General features: G+C 38.1%; 1 protein-coding gene across 2 annotated transcripts in view; it reads left to right on the plus strand.

Moving 5' to 3' along the window:
- The window catches only part of LOC124795222 (cleavage and polyadenylation specificity factor 73), an 83,841-nt gene extending 67,936 nt beyond the window's left edge, over positions 1-15,905 (plus strand). For both annotated transcript variants that reach the window (XM_047259140.1, XM_047259141.1), the window contains exons 12-15: positions 4,211-4,395; positions 4,581-4,709; positions 5,514-5,636; positions 15,789-15,905. In XM_047259140.1, coding sequence (XP_047115096.1) covers positions 4,211-4,395; positions 4,581-4,709; positions 5,514-5,636; positions 15,789-15,893 — 542 coding nt within the window. In that variant the 3' untranslated portion in view covers positions 15,894-15,905. The remainder of the gene's footprint in view (positions 1-4,210; positions 4,396-4,580; positions 4,710-5,513; positions 5,637-15,788) is intronic.
- Positions 15,906-20,951: the final 5,046 nt, after the last annotated feature.

Genomic DNA, 20,951 nt, shown 5'->3' on the forward strand with positions numbered 1-20,951 from the left:
AAACCTTTACAGAGCCACACCAAATGATGCAAGAAGTCTACAGTGACAAGTGCTTCAGCCGTACTCAGTGTTACGAGTGACTCACATGGTTTAAATATGGCCAGACAGAAGTAAAAGGTGACCCTCGTTCAGGACTCTCTCTGCCGTCTACTGATGATGCTCATGTGAGGATCGCCAATAAAATTGTTCATGTCAATCGAAGACTGACTGTGCGAGAGATTGCAGAAGAATGTAACATATAAATTGGATCACATCATGAAATCCTGACACAGCATCTTTGCAATATTTCGTGATGCTGCCAAGTACTTCCCACAGCTCATGAGTCAAGACTAGAAAGACCTTCGCCTTGCAGTCTGTGAAGGGCTTTTGAATCGCGCTAATGAGAACAAGATGTTTCTTAAGAGAACTGTAACTTGTGATGAGACGTGGTTCTATTATTATGATGTTGAGACCCAGGTTCAATCTTCTCCTAAAGCCAAACTGATCATCATCTAACACGTCCCAATTTTCTTTTCCATTCTTCTGTATAGTATTCTTGTCAGCAACTTGGATGCATGAGCTATTAAGCTGAATGTGTGAAAATTCTCGCACTTGTTAGCTCTTCCAGTCTTCAGAATTGTGTGGATTATATTTTTCCGAAAGTCCAGTGGTATATCCCCAGACACATACGTTGTACACACCAGCGTGAACAGCCGTTTAGTTGCTACTCCATCCAATGATTTTAGAAATTCTAGTGGAATGTTATGTATCCCTTCTGGCTTATTTGATCTTAAGTCTTCCAAAGCACCTTTAAATTCTGATTCTAATACTGGATACACTATCTCTTCTAAATCTACTCTTGTCTCTTCTTCTTTCACAGCAGAGGTCTTCAGTGTACACATTCCACCTATCCGCTCTCTGTTCTTCATTTAACAGTGGAATTCCTGTTGCACTGTTGATGTTACCACTGTTGCTTTTAGTTTCACCAAAGGTTGTTTTGACTTTTCTTTATGCTGAGTCAGTCCTTTCGACAATCATTTCTTTTTCGATTTTGTCATATTCTTCATGCAGCCAATTCACATTAACTCTCCTGCACTTCCTGTTTATTTCATTCCTAAGTGACTTGTATTTCTGTGTTCCTGACCTTCCCTGAACATTTTTATATTTCCTTCTTACATAGATCAACTGAAGTATTTCTTTGGTTCCACATGGTTTCTTCTCAGTTATCTTCTTTGCACCTATGTCTTTCTTCCTAACTCTGTGATATCCTTTTTTTCGTAGAGGGGACCGTTCCTCTTCAACTGAACTGCCTACTGAAATATTCATTATCACAGTATCTGTAGCCTCAGATAACTTCAAGTGTATCACTTCATTCCATAGTACTTTTGTGTCTCAGTTCTGTGCGCATTTATCCTTCTTGACTAATCTGCTAAATGCCAGCCAACTCTTCTTCACTACTAGATTGTGATCTGAGTCTATATCTGCTTATGGGTACGCATTACAGCCCAGGATCTGATTTCAGAATCTTTGTCTGACCATGATGTAATCTAACTGAAATCTTCCCATATCTCCTGGCCTTTTCCAAGTATACCCTCTCCTCTTATATTCTTGAACAGATTATTTGCTATTACTACCTGAAATTTATTACAGAACTCAATTGATTAGTCTTTCTCCTCTCTCATTCCTAGTACCAAGCTCATATTCTCCTGTAACCCTTTCTTCTTCTCCTTCCCCTACAACCGCATTCCAGTCCCACATGACTATTAGACTTTCACCTCCTTTTACGTACTGAGTCACCCGTTCAGTATCCTCGTATTTGGCATGTATATGTGAACTACTGTTGTTGATGTGGGTTTGCTGTTGATTCTGATGAGAACAATTGTGTCATTGAAATGTTCACAGTAACGCACTTTCTTCCTGTTCATAATTAATCCTTCTCCCATTATACCATTTTCTGCTGCTGTTGATATTACCCTATATTCATCTGACCAGAAATCCTTGTCTTCTTGCCATTTCACTTCAGTGACCCCCACTATATCTAGACTGAGCCTTTGCCTTTCCCTTTTGAGGTTTTCTGGCTTCCCAAGCATGTTCAAGCTTCTGACATCCTACGCCCCAACTTGTAAAATGTTACCGTTTCATTGGTTATGCACTCTTTTTCTTGTGGTCACTTCCCCCTTGGCAGTCCCCTTCCGGATATCCGAATGGGGGAGTATTCTGGAATCTCTTGCCAATGTAGAGATCATCGTGACACTTCTTCAGATACAGGCCACATGTCCTGTTGATAAACATTATGTGTCTTTAGTGCAGTGGTTTCCATGGCATTCTGCATCCTCATGACGTTCATCATTGCTGGTTCTTCCACCTTTAGAGGCAGTTTCCCACTCTGTGGACAAGAGATTGTTCTGAACCTGTGTCTGCTCATCAACCCTCTTTGAGAAAGCTGTTGGCAGAATGAGGGTGAATTCTTATGCCGGAAATCTCCAGCGACTAATGCTGATTTTTATTTAAAATTGAAGCAGAGGCAGGGCTCAAACCTGGGACTCAGGACATTTTGATTAATAGTCAGAGACACTACCCAAAGACCATTGGTGTGATTATTGTTAATGAGTGCCAGGATTACCGATAGTAAGTGATGGGGCATTCTGTATGGCCTTTAGTACACAGGTGATTAATTCCCAGTTGGGATCCTGTGCTGTGTTACCTGGGCTGCTGGTAATGAGCCATGAGGATTAAATAGTTCCTTGAATTCTGACAGTAACTTCTCTGTTATTAATCTCCTCTGTCCATTTTAAATGCTCCACTTTTTGACATAATACAGTTATAATATCTTAGACAAATTGATGATGTGATCAGTCCCAGCATTATAAGTAGCTCCTGTATGTGTACAGTGCTGCTGTGCACAAAACCCTGTGCTCTGTCTAGCTCTTCAGTTTCTTCTAGTGGTTCCACAAAACACAATATTTTTACACGTAGTTCCATTCCTAAGTTCATCTGCAGTGTGGTACTTTATCATGCAAATTGATTCTTAGCAGTTGTGTATGCTGTTTAACTGAGCCACCTTTCATGAGAGATGGATGACCTGTGTGGCAATGTGGCTCTGACAGCAGGTTTTCTCATATGGAACAATGCTCCCCTTTGAGTTCTACCATGCGTTGACCATGACCAGTTTTAACGTGATGCTTATATAGGCAATCTGGCCCTAGATTTGCACTATACTCTTAACCTATATGGAACAAAAGTCCATCTTTTCCCAGAAATGCTTTGTTCTCACATGAAACCTTAATATCACTGAGCCTAGCAACTGTACATCATTACCCCAAACTCCACATAACCCATTTCATGGGTTATTTTCGATGAGGTTCAGACTTACCACAGGTACATGAGAACTTGTGTCTAACAAAATTCTAAGCTTCCAATCCTTTACTATACCAATCGAGCAACATTCTGCATTTGCGTACATTTTTGCAGTGTTAAAATTGACTGGGAGTGCCGCTTGGCGGACTTGGAGCTGCCATTGCCATTTACTGTCTGATTATTTGTATTCCGTCCTTTCCCATTGTGATCTTTACTTCTATGGTCTCACTCTCAGTGTCACATTCTTCCACATCTCTTACATTATGTCTGATAACACTCTGTTCATATGTGGCCTGAAAGTCCACACGATAGCACTTCGTGTCATAGAAAAGAAATTTCTGTTGTTACAGACTCTAGCAGGCATGTCCATTTTGTCTAAAGTGTTAGCAAAGCTTGGGTACACGTAGTACAAATCAGTATATATTAAATGTCGGCTTTCATCAGATTGATACCAAATTAATATATCTGTGTGTTAGGTGAGACCTGTTTTGCAAAGATATGTATATAATTTCTCTCTCTCTCTCTCTCTCTCTCTCTCTCTCTCTCTCTGTGTGTGTGTGTGTGTGTGTGTGTGTGTGTGTGTGTGTGTGTGTCCTCCCATGTCTCTTGCTGGATAGACCCTGATTATTTGGAGATATTCTGAAAAACAAAATTCCGTTAATACCTTATGTTAGTTTAGTTTTAAAATATGTTCAATAATATGAATAAAAAAAGGTGCACAACAAATCTTTTGTTTGCATTCAAGAACAAAATGGGTGAAAGAGAATTTGTGTCGGCAGCTCTTTTTATAAAAGACTTAAAAATAAAAGTAGTTGTCCTGTAATATTAAGGATTTTTATTCCCTTTTTGCTATAAAGTTTTTCAAATATTGCAGAGTATACAGACATGAGTATGAGTCAAGTTATGCAGCGCCAGAGTGTGCACTACTCTGGGTCCTTGCCTGTCCTCAGGCATCTTTTAACGCAAACGGCAGGCAATATTGAGATACTAGAGGAGAAGAAGTTCCGCATATTTCAGGCTGTGGAACTCACGTTGGAAAACAAGATAATTACACTTGAGGTAATTTTAAGTTCATCATAAACTACTATTTGACATATTTATGGTTGATAAAGGCAATTTCATTTTCCATAATTAAGTCAAACCTTTGCAATAACACTCTCATTTGTGAAATATTATCTCGAGTGATTTACGTACGCTACAGATTGTGCATAATGTTTGATAATATTGTTTTCTTTTTTCTTTAGTGGCTTGCAACTCCAGTTAATGATATGTATGCTGATGCTGTTCTTACTGCAGTTTTACAAGCAGAAACCTTGGAATCCTCGTCAACGTATTTCCCCCTTCAAGCAAAGATGGATAGAATGCACTTCAAGGTAAGGATTGAAAAGTGGACTTGCACACTTGCGCACGCCCTCACACACACACACACACACACACACACACACACACACACACACACACACACTCACTCTCTCTCTCTCTCTCTCTGTGTGTGTGTGTGTGTGTGTGTGTGTGTGTGTGTGTGTTTTGTCTAATTCTGATGAAGGCCATTTTGGCCAAAAGTTTACTTGTTTGACAGTATCATCGTTGTGCCTGTCTGCAACTCAGCATTTCTGCAACGTGGAGAGTAGCAATCTATTGTTTTCATAATATTCTCATTATTCATTATGGAGAGTTAAGAACAAATTTAGTGTTCCTTCCATGTATATTTTTGTGCTAATTTGCTTTGTTCACCAAAACCCAAATTTATTTGAAAAAAAATATTTCCACCTATGAAACCAGATATTACAAAAAGTTTCTTTCTCCCCCACCCCGACCCCGTATTAAAGCCCTAAGCTCAGATTTCACAATACATTTTCCTGGAAAAAATCTGTTATAAACTAAATGGAAGTAATGTTCGCTGTATGGAGCTAGGGACACTGGAGAAGGCACATAACAATGTACTAAATGCTTCTATTACTTATAGGAATTTCCACTCGATAATGTAAAATTTCCACATATGATACTGTACTTTGTTTTCTGTGCATCAGCATTTCATATTAATCTGTAAGAAATTTTTTCAATGACTATAGTAGTTTAATAAAAAATTATAAATTTTGGCAGGTGTCCTCCATTTGTATTTAATGGGATAGTAAAGTTCTGGTTCTGATATGTCAAAGTATCCATTATTTTTATAGGAATGCCTGATAGAAATGCTGCAAGAAATGTTTGGAGAAGATTCTGTCCCCAAGATATTTAAAGGGGAAAAGCTTTATGTGACAGTTGATGGAAGGAAAGCTAATATAGATCTTGTAAACTTGGTAAGTAAAATCCTTATTCAACTGATGCATAAAATACTTTGTAGTTATTAACAAAAATAATGAGTGGTGATTCACTAAAACACATTGTTTCTATTTACATTTCTTTTTTATGGTTTATCAGATTGTCAGTGCTTTTATGGTTGTGTGTCAAGTGTTCAGACACGCACACACCAGTAGAATCATCTTTGAGATTCATTTGTTGTTTGTGAAACAAGCAATTATTTGTATTAAATACGTCATTAGTGCACATGATGGTAGACTCAGAACATCAAGATACACGGTAATTTTCTTGCTTTGGACAGAGAGAAAAAAAACTAAATCTTTGTAGTAGTCCTTCATTTTTAGCGAAGGCTACCAGTTGATGTATTCAATGTTTTATAATCCACCATAAAAAAGACTCATACTGTGCACATTGTGCACGCCTGTATTACATAACTACTCTTAAACTCGTCTGCAATTCTTTGTTTTGTTTTTGGCAATTGTGTGTTGTTTTAAAGAAATTACAGGATATTGTTGATATACTTGTTGACTACTTTGCCACGTAATTATCATCCCGTTCAAGGCACATGGTGAATCATGGCACAACCTTTTAATCCCCTCCTCAAAGAACTCTCCCAACAATTTCTGTTCCCACTTCAGAACCTATTTCTGCACCTGAGAAATATGGGGAGTAGTTCAAAACATCCCAACTGAATGAGTCCAAGAGTGACTTGGTGGCTAAGGCCGCATGAGGATGGGCGTTGTCGTGCAACAGGCACACTGCTCTTGTCAGTATTCCCCTCCTTTTGTTTTGAATGCTCCTTTTGAGGTTTTTTTATAGGTCTCACAGTACCATTGTGCATTGAATATTGACGGTCTCCTCATAAAGCAGAAATTTGAGCAAAACTATGCCTTTTCAGTCCCAAAACACTGAGGCCATGATTTTATGGCCCAAAATTGTGGTTTTGAATTTCTTGGCAGATGGGGAATTGGTGTGACGCCACTGCGGCAGCTGTCTTTTTGTCTCAGGCAAGTAATGAGCCACATTTCGTCTCCAGTCGCAGTAGAGCTCCGAAAATTCTCACCGTCCAATTCAGGTCTCTCAAGAAACTCTGACACTATTGATTCAATTTTTTTTTTGTTCTACACTATCAGCTGTTTTGGTACCTATCTCGCTCACTTTTTCCAGTATCCTAGTGTTTCCCGTTTCTGTGAGTGTCTCGTATAAGAGAGTTCTGGAGAGTTGTGGAAACATCACAGAAATTTCATACACTGTCAAGTGGTGGCCTTCACAAATGGTTTCCTCAATTTTTCGCAGCAACTCATCCTTCAAAATGGAATGTTTTCCACTCCTCTGGTCATGATGATCATATGTTCTACCTCCACTAAGCTCCCTAAACCACTTAAACAGACTTGTTTTGTTTATAACAACACATTTGTCATAAACGGTTTTGACTTGTGAAAAAATTTTGATCGGTGTTATTCCATACATGAGTAGGAAGCGGATCACAGCATGTGGCTTGCACTTGGTGGAAGTTTTTGCCGACATCTTTCACACAAATGGACACTACAGTGTGAGTTCACGTACTATCATGTTCCCTCACCACTCAATGGTGCCAGCCCTCAAAAAAACAAAAACCACAGCCCACTGTGGTCACATTCACCTACTTTCTGAACATGCATCATTGCAACAAGGGTGCACAAACCTGTCTGATCTACTGTATGCTGGCTGGCCACAGTGACTCCTGCAGTGTTGTAACGTGTGAACTCTCTCATTTGAGGTGATTGACAAATCATAACCAAACACCTCGTAGCACAACTGGACATCTCTGTTGGTAGTGCTGACACACTTTTCCACCAGTTGGGATACTGAGAGGTGTGCATCCTCTAAATTCCTTGCTGCCTAACAGAAGACCATAAAGAGCAAAGAAGTATCATCTGTGAAATTGCTTGCATGCTAAGAGGCTGATGATGGAAATTTTTTTTGTTGAACATGTCGCACGTGATGAAACAGGGGTTCATCACTTTGAACTGAAAACAAAACAGCAATATATGGAGTGGCCCCAGACTCTCTCTCATCCAAAGAAAAAGTTCAAAACTGCCCCCTCAGGCTGTAGAGTCATGGCAACCATTGTGTGGAACTCTTGAAGGGGTTATTTTATTTGATGTCCTATCTCATGGCGCAACAGTCTGTTCTGAAGTGTATTATGCTACCCTCAGGAAATTGAAGAAACGACTTCAGTGTGTTCATCGCTACAAAAATGCAAATGGACTTCTCCTTCCCCATGATAATGCGTGGCCTCACACAAGTTTGTGCACCCAAGGGGAGCTCATAAAACTTCTTCCTCATCCACCCTATGGCCCAGATCTCACACCTGCCAACTTCCATCTGTTAGGCCTAATGAAGGATGCAGTCCAAAGGAACAGAACATGGATGATTGGGAGGTTATTGATGCAGCGAGATGTTGGCGCTGACATCAACCAGTGGAGTGGTGCCATATGAGCATACAGGCTCTCCCAGAAGGGTAGTGTAAGGCCATTGATTGAATGAAGATTATGTCCGAAAAAAGGGTTTTGTAGCCAAAAGAGCGGGGAATAATATGGTGTATTGGAATCCTCAATAAAACCAACCTGTTTTTTGCGGGGCAGTGTTGCATTACTTATTGACTGCCCCTTGTGTACTATGTTTATAAGAATGAAGTTTGTACAGCTGGAGGTACATTATATTGCCTGTAACAAATTCTCTTTTTTATTTCAGCATTGAAGAATGCACATATTTCTTAGGAGATAAAAAACTTCTTAGCTTTTACCGAAACCGGTCATCCACAATACAGTATTTTATTGCGATCTTGGCTAAGAAGTTTGCTTCTCCTAAGAAAGCAAACACAGATCGCCCCTTCATACTCAGTATTAGTAAACTAATGAATACACATATAAAACTTCAAAATAATTGAATATTTTAGTGCATATAAACGTATCTACAATAGCTAGATGCTTTATTTTGCGTTATTATGTGCACTCACTCAGTGACACAGATTGATAGGTAAAGCCACATATTCCTCTACAAATTTTTCTGTAATTGTGGTCAGAGGCTGGATAATTGACATACTACTAACACTCTAGTTCATCCAAGATGATGTTTTATAAGATTCTTCTCTGAAGGCAATCCAGCATATCCATCCAAGTTGTATGCCGTGGGAATTTTTTAGAATTCAAGGAACTTTTCATTATTTTAGTTCTCCGTTAAATTTTTGTAATTTTTTGACTGGTAAGAACTAATACTCTAACGAAGAATTCTACTTTAGCCTGCTACTGCAGAATAATACTGCAGCAGTAAAACATAAATGAGAGAAAAACATCAAAATAAAACAAGTTGCAAAGAAAGTGCACCATTTACACCAACAAAACATAGTGCACACACAAGCATCTGTTGACAGCAAAATGTGTCAAAGGCATTAGGGTGAAGGCTTTTGTAACAGCAAACTGCTTTCGATGAGTGTGATGTCACGACTCTTTAAATTAGGTTCGTTTGAGGAGTTGCAGTGGGTTCGTGCGCATGCACAGAGCTGAAGTCGTGTATGAGCACTGCCTTCTCCTACTTTTGGCTACTGGAAGTATGGCTGTTAGCTGTATAAGAAGTAGCAGCAAGCAGCCAGATGCCACCCAGAAAAATTTTCCTGCTATGCCCAAGGTGCCTGATTTGCACGTGTCCAGAGCAGTCTGAGTTGCAGTGGGCGGTGGTCTCCACATGACCCATGTTTACGTTTTGTGGTTTTGCTGTTTTCATTTACAATGCTCACGTGGAATGAAAACAAAATGGATTTCTGTGGCTGAGAGATATCAAGTGAGTTAAAATGACCAACATACGTTATTAGTTTCAGTTGTGCAATTTTCATTTTTGGCAACCAAGCAGTGATCGCCTTGCAGAACAATGAATTTGTTTTGTTGGTTTGCTAGATAAATTTGGCTTTTATTACTCTTCCGCACAGAGGCAGTCAATTAGTGTTTCAGGTCACACTATTGGCTGGTTTCAACTGTTCACTGAAATTCGAGTGCATGTTTTCCTCTTCTGTCACATATGGCATTATGCTATAATAAAGAACCAAACATGAGCTAACACAGTACTGGTACTCTAAGGAAATTGGCATCCCAAAAGCCGCACTGAAAAGCTTAACACCAGGTAGGGGCCTTCTTCATTGTCAGCCTGAACATACAAATGTGCAATATAAGCCAAAATATGCATTTTACTTTGGTTTACGAAATTCTGATACTCTTGGAATATTCTTTGGTGTTTTGTTTCTTTTATGACATAATGTAAGAGCTTTTAATTTTTCCCGCGCAGGGTAACTGCGCACTCTAAGGTGCCTTGCAGCAGTTTGCGCGGCGTTGGACTGACTACGTCATGTGTCCTATACTCTGAAAATCTTCTGCCATTGGCTGGTGAGATCACGTGATGTGAGCTATGATTGGCTGACAAAAGTGCATTGCAGTTTCTATTTCGATACTTTGGAAACTAATTTGCTGTGCTTGGTGGTATTCATATTTATAATTTTGTAATACGAAAATATGCAATGTGCATGTTGCTGTGCACCAAAGATCTTTCCAGTAGACAGCTTTAATACTGGGAAGTTCAATGTTGGTGTATAAAACCTTTACCATTCAAAGGATTGATAAGTTTTACAGTTCTAAGTGAAAGTGCACTGTCACTTATTATGGAAAAAGTGTATTTTCACCCACAAAAAAGTGTGTTTTCACATGGGAAAAAGTATATTTTCACACGGGAAAAAGTGTATTTTCATCTGGAAAAAAGCATACTTTCATCTGGGAAAAACTGTATTTTCAGCCAGGAAAATGTGTTTCTCCTTTGGGGAAAAGTATATTTTTAACAGAATAAATATGGGAATTTGTTTTCCTTGTCTGCATATACATCCTGCCATCTGATTTTCTTTGAATTGTAATGCAGTAAAGCTTGCTTTATTAATATACTATATTAAATAAAATCGTCATACCTTAAGAACAGCTTGCATTAGAGCATCAAACTGCACTGGCCACGGGGCATGATGTGAATTCATATGCGCATGTGCGCATCCCTTATTGTTGTCAGCCATTTGCACATGAAAATGTCACGGTGCAGTGTGTCCGAGCATATAGCACTCATGAAGGCCTAGCCTATAATGCAAGCAATAACAGCCCCATTGCAGCTCAAAGGAAGTTTGCGACTGAGTTCAAGCTGAAGACAACTGGTTCAAGTGTGCTAACAATCAAGAATTTGATTCACAAGTTTGAGAGAACGGGTGGTGTTCATCGTGACAGTGTTGGCAACATCAGTCGTCCAAAAAGGGTGAAAATGCTTGAAAACATCAAGAAGAAATACACTGTGTTTCAAACCAGACGAGCTGCGCAACAGGTGTGAATCAGCCGGGAGTCACTGCGACAAATTGTTGTTGAATACCTGCATCTCTTCCCATACGAAATTCAACCCCATCAGCCATTAAGCCCCAGGGCCATGGAACAGTGGTTGTGTTTCACCCACAGTACTGTCTACAGAATTGACAAACAGGATTTCGATGCAAATATGGTTTGGTTCAGTGACGAAGCCAACTTTCATTTCGATGAGTTCGTCAAATAAGTGAAATTGGTGCATGTGGGGGACCGAATTCGCATTTCACGATCGAGAAGTTTCTTCAACCTCAGTGGGTGACAGTGTAGTCTGCAGTATCCAGTTACGGAATAGTCAGTGTGATATTCCTTGATGGAATGGTGACTACGGAATGGCACATGAAGGTTCTGGAATATTATTTCATCCCCGTTATCCAAAGCGACCCTGATTTCGACAAGATGTGTTCCATGCAAGACGGAGCTCAACCCCATCGAAGCAGGAGAGTGTTTGATGTTGTGGAAGAGCACTTTGGGGACCGCATTCTGGCTCTGGGGTACCCATAGGCCTCTGCCATATTCTCCAGATCTGAATACATACCACTCCTTTTTGTGGGGCTATTTTAAAGACAAGGTGTACAGCAATAATCCCAAAACCATTGCTGAGCTGAAAACAGTCATTCAGGAGGCCATCGACAGCATCGGTGTTCCAACGCGTCAGCGGGTGTGCAGAATTTCACTGCTCATCAGCACTACATCATCACCAATGATAGTGGGCATATCGAACATGTCATAACCTGAATCCAAATATCTGTAGTGACATTTACATGTTGAGTAAAGTGTGTGCATGCCGTAGTTTGTCACTTTTTTTCCACCCTGTAGGAATATCTTTATTTTGAAAGGGAAAAAAGTATGATCAGATACTGTTACCTCAATGTGAGGAGCAGGCTACTGTCATAAATGTTTATAATATTTTTCGTTCAAGCAATAGGAATCATCCAAACCCAAACCAGGAAGAACAACTCCAGGTCATCAAGCCAATGCCACCAGATTTCGTTACTCTCATGAAACACAAAGATAAATACTGTTCATTATGAGTGTATCATCATTTACTGTGATTACCACTCCATAAGATTTTCTTTTATCGCATTTGTGAAACAATAGTGGTATTATATGTCCTATTTTAAGTCACACCTGTTGATGGACCATTCTGTCACTAACCTTTGTAACTGAGCTGCTAGTGTCTTCTGCAATAGGAAACTTGATTGGCTCATAAAGTGCACTTTGAGTTATACATTCCCCATCATTTAAATTTTTAGACCTGCCACATTATATGTAATTATTCACCAATGCTTTCACATTGCAAAAGTAAGCTAACTAACAGTGGAGTGGAGCACATACAGTTTTTGTCAAATTTCTGTGACAGAATGCATGAACTTGTGAATTCCTTCAATCATAAAAAATTCTAATTCAATTATTCTTACAAAAAATCAGTCTATTATGTTGGATAGTTCTTTCTGTATTATATACAGAGGCATAGTATTATATTGCTCATATTTTTTATGTGAAGTGTTTGAAGACTTTTGACCACATAAATTATCTTGCTATCTTGTCATAACTTTTTTTTACTAAAGGATGGTATGAAACAGTTATTTGATACCTTCAAAAGGATTAGTGAATCACTATTTTTAATGATGTCTGCTATTGTCGTGTTCAGTTCTAATTATATTACTGGTTAAGCTGTAGATTTTTGAAAGAGACATCAGATAACTATTCTTGGTAGACACAGTACTTGATACTTGTTTAAGCTCACACTTTGTAGTCAGCATGCCAAATTCTTAATAATAATAATAATAATAATAATATTTATTCAACATCGAATAATCAAATACAATCCCTAGAAATAATACAGTTTCAGGACATCATACAGATTATTCTTCTGAATACGTCAGTTTATAAATTACAAACTAAAGATTTGTAAGTATTAATAAATTTTACATTTTGATTGATTTTACATTTGTTAGTATACAATCACAATATTACAAATATTGTTTTTATCAACATTATATTAGTTGTAGGTTACTTAAAACTATGAGCTTGCACTTTTCATACAGATATAATACTCGTCTAGGGAATAAAAAGGGTTTTCAATTAGAATTCTTTTTAGCTGATCTTTTAATTTGTTAGTAGGAAGGGTTGTGAGACTTTTTGGTAGGGCATTGGCTAGCTTCAGCCCAGCATGAAGTGCGTTTTTTTCATATAAAGCTGTTCTGTGGCTATTTACATGGTATCTGAACTTTTGCCTTGTATCGTACTGGTGCAGGTCACAGTTGGTCAGCATGCCAAGATCTTAATCATCAAAGTTAAAAAGGATGTTATGAATATAAAATATTTTTGTGGGCATCACAGATATTATCTGTTCAGCATCTGTCTTTGTATATTTCATGTCATCACTGCCTGAAATTTTTGTTTGCGTATCTACACAACTTTATTTTTTTTAAAGAAGTGATTACGTTCATCATATTTGTTTGCTGTATTTAATGATCCATGACATCGTCATCATCATCTTTATCGTTTTAACATCCGCTGCAGGATAAAGGCCTGCTTTTGAGTTTTCCAGGCACTATTATCTTTAGCTATAGACATCCATTTTTGGTCCTGCATTTTTTCTAACATCATCCACTTATCTTTGATTGTCTTCTTTTCTTATCTCTTGGAACGTAACAAAAACAACTTGGTTACTGGCTACCTCTTTTCTCCCCTCCATTTCATTTTCAGTACAGACCTAATTATATCTTTCATCCCAGGCAATGATCCATTTGTTTGATTTTCTGCTTCTCTGAGTAATTCCTAACGTATATCATCATTGATCGTTTTTAAGGTGCCTTTCTGTCTCAAAATTACCTCACTCTTTTTACCCAGAATTTAACCACAAAAAATTAGAGTTTAGCTTATCTGCATAACCATAAAATATTGTTGTGTTACTGTGTCATAGGAACTTCTCTAATGAGTGGCAACACTAAAAGAAAGTCATTAACAAACTTTGGTATTTGACACAATCATTGTGCAAATTTCAAATGCACAGTTATTACTCATCTTTGATTAAGTTGTCTTCTTGATTTTCATTACAGGCTTTTAAATAATCCACTGTTTGATTTTCTGCTTCTCTGAGTAATTCCTAACATATAACTTAATTCATCGTTTTCCGTGTACCTTACTGTCCCAAAATTACCTCATATTTTTTACCCAGAATTTAACCACAAAAAATTGGTTTGCAGCTTATCTGCATTACCCTTCAAATACTGTTGTATTGTCATGTCATAGAAACTTCTCTAATGAGAAGTAACACTGAAAGAAAGTCATCAACAAGCTTTGGATTGGGCACAGTCATGGTGCAAATTTCAGACGTACAGTTATTCGTTATGCAGCATATAGATAAGCTGACAAGAAGTATGGTTTGGATTAGTCTAATGAGTAGAGTTGATTGTATTGGAGAATAAGCTGCAAACTTTAAGGAAATATGAAAGAGGCTCAGAAGCTGAGAAATATCGTGGACTTGAATACAGATTCTTTCCTTTGTCCAAGATAAAAAGAAAGTTGCAAACTGATACATAATCCAGTTAAAGGCCATGAGAAGTGCAAACTTTTTAAACATATCACAGACAGAATTCTGTGGGAGTATCGGTCGGCGTACATGTTCACGCTAGAAGTGACCTCTCTAACCAAGTACCTTCTGCACTGTTGGAGAATGCTAGAAAATTTTACTGAGAAACGTATCAACTTCCAGAGGCATATTGTCCAAATACAGTGGCAACACTCTTACCCACTACACTAGGTTGTACCAGCTACTGTGCCCACCCCACTGGCAGCATTGTACAGATGTGGACATGTAGTTGACATGTGGGCAGGTGAGTAAAGCTACCTGACAGTTAGCTATACTGGCTGCACCTGCCCACAGGTGAGCTGACAGGAACTTGAGGGTGAAAAGACTCTCATTGGGAAACAATAAACAAAAAGTAACCATGCTGTTAGCAGTTACTTCTGCGAGAGGAAACCAAGGAAAGTTTCCCAAAATGGTTAGTGATTCCTTGTCAAATTCCTTCAAAGGTTGCCTCACATCCAAGGTAAATAATAAAGTTGCTGCACTGAATACAGACCAGACTCTGAAGACATAACTTCAAAACTGCTGGTGCATGATGTGGTTGTAAACAAGCCTTTTAGAGACTATGGGAAAACACTATTCCATTTGTTTTTTAGAAGGGGATCATGCACCCACTCCATCTGAAAATATTAAAAATCTGTCACTCAGTATCATGTGTGAATGAATACTCTCTTCATGGTGCACAGTATTGCCAGATTATATCATCAAAGGTTTCAAAATGTGCTCTTTTCCAATCTTCTGGATGCTATTGAGGACAACATACTTGGGAAATAGGGTGTTGGGAAAAAATGTATACTGTTAATGAAGCAAACATTAATATCTTTGAAGATGGTGATTAGAAGGGTGATTTTTATGTGCATTTATCAACAGTACAACATTTAAAAATGTGATTAAGAGTGACCATATTGTGAACAGTTTTTGTAAATGGGTAATGTGACAAATTTTTCTGAGTTCCTCTCCTTCCACCCCGTCCCCCACCCCCCACCCCCCTCTTCCCTTTCCTCGTTGTGTTTGCGCACACACCAGTGTGTGTGTGTGTGTGTGTGTGTGTGTGTGTGTGTTATAATTAATAATTTTGGTACAGCATTTATAGTTCAGTGCTAGTGCTTATTACTCAGCATTTCTTTTCATTTTAGGATGTGGTCTGTGAAGAAGATGAAACATTCCAACAGATCGTCCAGACAGCTGTAACAAAACTGTATCAATCTCTGGCGCCTCCCAAGACTGAAAATAAAACATAGCTGTTCATGAAACTTTCATTTGTAATTCATTATGAAAATTCTAATTTTATTGTTAACACAGCACAACAGAAGAAATAACTTCATTTGAATTGAAATGCAGAAAAATATAAGAATACCTGCCATTACATGAAAAGTAAAGTGTTATAAAAAAGGTTTGAATGCAAAGCAGGGGACTCAAGAACAAAGAGAAAGAAAAACAGCATACAGGAGAGGTTTAAGTAAGCAGGAGGGGGGGGGGGGGGGGGGGTAGAAAATCATTTGGAAACCAAGAAAAAATGTAAGTTAGGTAGGCCCAGATTGTAAGCAAATTGTTTCAACTGACGTGGCACCATTCTTTTAATTTTTTCCCCCTTTTTTTTAGGCTATTCATTGTGTAGGTGTCAAAACTACTACGTAGGATCATTCTGTTTAGTGGTTTTTTTTAGTCTTTAAAATAAATTGTGTTACTGCTGCTTATGTCCCTCCCCCTCCCCCCTTTTCTGGAAAAAAATTGCATTTCTTTTAATCTGTTTGTATTGTAAAATTTATTTACTTTCAAATAAATACTTATGCAATACATCGTTATTACACTATATGATACAGATGAAATCATTTTGATCAAAGTTGTAAGAAATTTTTGCTTATAAAATTATACAGTTTGGTCTCACAAATAGGGTTTTCCCAAATTGCGTAAAATTGTGATATTCTGTTGGTAAGAATGATAGTGTGCTGTGTAAATATATTGACACAACATACTGTACATTTAATTTCATGATATTGGAGTACCCAAAGTGGAATACAGATCATGGAATGAGTCAAGATAACCATTCACTACATAGTAGGGGTACTGAATAGTAACTCTGATTATTCTGCAGACCACACAGCTGCGTTGTCCTGGTGCTACAATACAGGTAAGGTAGTTCTGTCTGTATTTTTTGTCAGTGGTTTAGTCTGTAGAAGAAAATAAGTTCAGAAGACAAGCTACTGTTCTTCTTTTTGTGCCTGTCTTCTGCTAAACATCTGTGCAATGTGTTGTACTGTTATGTTTATTATTCAGCTGATCTTATGTCTGTTTTCTATGTACGCACTTATGAGGGTAGGTCATAAAGTTCATATCTATGACTAGAAATAATGTAAATGTTTGCATATGTATTGGAACCACAGTTTGTTTTTATGTTGTTCATGCAGTTTTTATGAGTTGTGACAAGTAATATGGCTGCACGTGTAATGATTGCTGGTTGGCATTTGTAAAGGAAATTTAGGATGAAATGGTGATTGTACAGGGGATAATGCACCAACATATGGATCTAAAAAATTCGAAAAGTTTTATCGCTGCACTCATGCATAACTGAAAAATGCACCAATAAGTGAAATATCATATATGATGAAGATATCAAGGATAATGTCAAAGTTGAAAGCTGGTTGGTCGTATTACCGTCCAAACAATTGTCAGATGGTTTGGTACTGGCTTTGGATCAGTGTGCAAGATCTTGCATGATGTACTTCACATGCAAAAATGCCACTGATAGGTCCCTTGTTTGTTAGTGCCTATTTAAACAGAAGCTTTGTTTACCTGTAGACTACAAAGTCTTACCACATCCAGCTTGTTGGTCACTCTGGGTGACAATGATTTTGTCTCATTTTGAAAACTGAAGGAGCGACTGCATGGAACATCATTTTGGCAATGGTGTCAAGGTGATTGCAGTGGTGGAAAACTTTTTCCAGAGCCAAACTGAGGACTTTCACAATCATGTCCTATGACAGATTATATATTGCTGAAATATTATGTAGAGAAGGACTAATAAATATGAAAAGTTTCAACTTCTGTTATTGTCCCTCTCTCCTCCCTGCTCTACGTGCTCAAAGGTATGAACACCGCTTATAAGCTGTGTGAATGGGCAGAGAGAAATAACAAAATAACATTTATACCTTTAAAATAAATTTTTTAAAAATCATATAGTAATGTTATAAGATTTCAGTCAATATAACGAGCCTTGAACGTGAACTGCGTTGACACATTTTGATTGCTGTTAGCAAAAATGAACTAAGAGCACTAGTGGAATCTGCTTGTTGTTAGATTTGTAGAAGTACCAGTGAACATTATTGCTGTATTCCAGCTCTTGCAAGAACTTGAAGAGGTTGAGAAACTGTCCAAAGGTGTTCCCTTGAGCTGATGAATGGCAAAACACCACAAGTTAAAATTTAACTTCCCTCTTTTTCCTCCCTCCCTCACTGCTGATTTATAATGCGAGGTGAAACAGTATTTACAGTATAACCCTTCACAATTACTAATGTGAATGAGACCCCACAATACACGGTAGAACCTACACTATATCTGGAGAAGATAGTATGTTAGTGTGGCAGTATGCTGTCAATTATCCTCTTGACTACAATGGACTACTACAGCAGTTGTGGTGCACCATGCCATTATGACTACAAAAGTTTGGTGCCAGCATGCTTGCCGTGCAGTTAAAGGCGCCATGTCACTGATTGCGCAGTTCCTCCCGCCGGAGGTTCGAGTCCTCCCTCGGTCATGGGTGTGTGTGTTGTTCTTAGGATAAGTTAATTTAAGTAGTGTGTAAGCCTAGGGACTGATGACCTTAGAAGTTTGGTCCCTTAGGAATTCACACACATTTGAACATTTTGCCAGCAGGCTTGTTTGTGTTGTCAGTTGCTGTAGAAGTTTGAAACAACAACATGTAATTTAGCTGTGGTGGAATATGAGGTCCATTTACTGCTGACAGACTCTCACCACACTTCATTATTTGCAGTAAACCCATCAGATGATGTTTCAATTTATATTACACACTTTTGTTATCAGTTCCATGTCATCACTTTTGGCAGAATCTCACCACACTTTGTAATTTGCTTTAAGACCAGTCGATTAGAGTTTTTGTTGCTTCTGCATTTTTCACTTGGTATGACAGTATTGCTCTTATAGAATGCAGTAAATAATGTAAATCTTTGTAAAGAAATATTCCTGGCTCCCCTATCATCGGACCTAAGTGGAAACAATAAAAAAAACTGTAATATGGCAAATGTGTTGGAAGCATGTAGCTCTTAGGACGCAATGAGTAGTGTGACATTGCAACACGTGAGGCAACCCCCCAAATCTCGCACATCACAGTCAAACTGTTTTGTTCTTAAGAACTAATAAAACACTGAGTGATTGCTAATTTCTGCTTCTAGTTAAATGAAATTAATTTTTAAGAATACGTAAATGTGGTAACCAAGCTCATTCATAGCTTGGGCTAAGCCAAGGTTTTTAAACAACTATGCCCATGTGTGGCTCAGGTTATTGTATTCACTACCACAGGGGGGCACTTACCAATTATAGAATGAAAAACTTGTATGCCTGGCTGCATCTCCTCGACGGGTGCAATTTGATTACAGTTTGCAAAGAAACAGTATTGAAGCCAGAACACCTGTAGTAATAGACAGTCTAATACAGTGCTGGGACTATAATGAGATTCATGCTTATAATTCTCCTCACAAATATGTCAAGTTTGTTGTGACAGGAAACAGATTAAACTGGCCACTGTTTCTCCATATGTGACAAATACTTTTGATCTATATAACTACAAAAATAATCAAATACTGACAATATAATGTAAATGCTTACATAAAAAAATTTCTCACCAAGCTGCGGGAGAAGAACTCGCACACAAAAAGGTTTAACTTGTGCAAGCTTTCAGAGCCAGTGGCTCCTGCTTCAGGCAGAAGAGTTGAAGGGGAAGGAAGAGGGATGAAGAAAATGGACTGGAGAGGTTTAGGAAAGGGGGTACAGTTCAGTCACCCAGAACCCCAAGTTAGGGAAGACTTACCACTTTCCTTCTCATCCTGTCCGGTGAGTCTCCCCTGACCTCAGGTTCTGGGTGACTTTTCTGAACTGTGCCCCTTTTCCTAACCCTCTCCAGTCCTTTTCCTTCAAATAGTTTTGATCTGTATTATGAGATTAGATATCTTAATCAAAGGAACATTGGCCATTTATTTTCACTTTTTTTCCCCCACCAAATTGGCGTTGGACTTACTCGGAAGTGTAAAATATTGATTTAAAGTAATGAAACAAACAGCAATAATTGTTAGGAAGACATTTTGTAGAAAACTCCCCAATAAATGAGGAAAAGGGTTAGGGACAAAATAGCTAGGAAAGTCAGCCTGTCTTTTGAAATTGCGCACTAACAGTAAACTGTTTGTTTAATGGTTTATTGTCTGGCAAAAATTTTAGATGTAATTTATCAATTTCAGTTGTCACAGGCTGTTGTTAGATCATAAGAGAAAGCAGTATTTCACTCATAACATATTGAGAATACCATATTACCAAAGGAGATTTGTGAGGAAACTTTTTGATTAGGAAAATTATATTTTCCTTTGATGTTAAAACTGTTATCAGTCAGAATTACAGTAAATGTTTTAAGCTTTCATAACATGTATTTATTTAAATTGTGCAAAATACAAAATTGACAGTAAAATTTCAAAAAATATCAAATAGAAACTAATTTTTGTTGTGGAAACAGTATAAGTGACAAGATCTCAAAGTGCAATGCCTCACGGCAACAACAAAGCTTGATGTGGTGAGGATGACACAAAAATACGTCAGTGCACACAAGGTATCTGACCTAGCAAAATTTTAAGTACTTGCATAGTTTGACAAAGAAGTAATTCGCACTGATCAGACTTCTGCACCTAGCTTGATTGCTGTGATGGGATACTCAATTCTTGCTTGCTGCAACGCCCAAAGAACAAACCACAAGTGGCGATTTTAGATTTTAAATGCATGACTGTGTCTGAATTTACAGCTGACGCCTATGATATTTCTTGACAGACAACTGCGGGATATAATTTTGAGATAAATAACAAAGTATCCAACTTCACTGACATACTAAGTAATTCATATGACAAACATGCTTCTTTAAAAGCAGTAAGAGTAAGGAGAAAACCTGCACCATGGCTTACAGACCACCTCAAACACCTTAGAAATGTTGGAGATGCAGCATAGAGGACATACAAATGTCAGTTGTCCTCTGACAATCATCTCACCTACAAGCAACTACGAAACTGAGTTAGTCAATCTGTGAG

This window comes from Schistocerca piceifrons, chromosome 4 (genome assembly GCF_021461385.2).
Source record: "Schistocerca piceifrons isolate TAMUIC-IGC-003096 chromosome 4, iqSchPice1.1, whole genome shotgun sequence".
Classification (NCBI taxonomy): Eukaryota; Metazoa; Arthropoda; class Insecta; order Orthoptera; family Acrididae; genus Schistocerca; species Schistocerca piceifrons.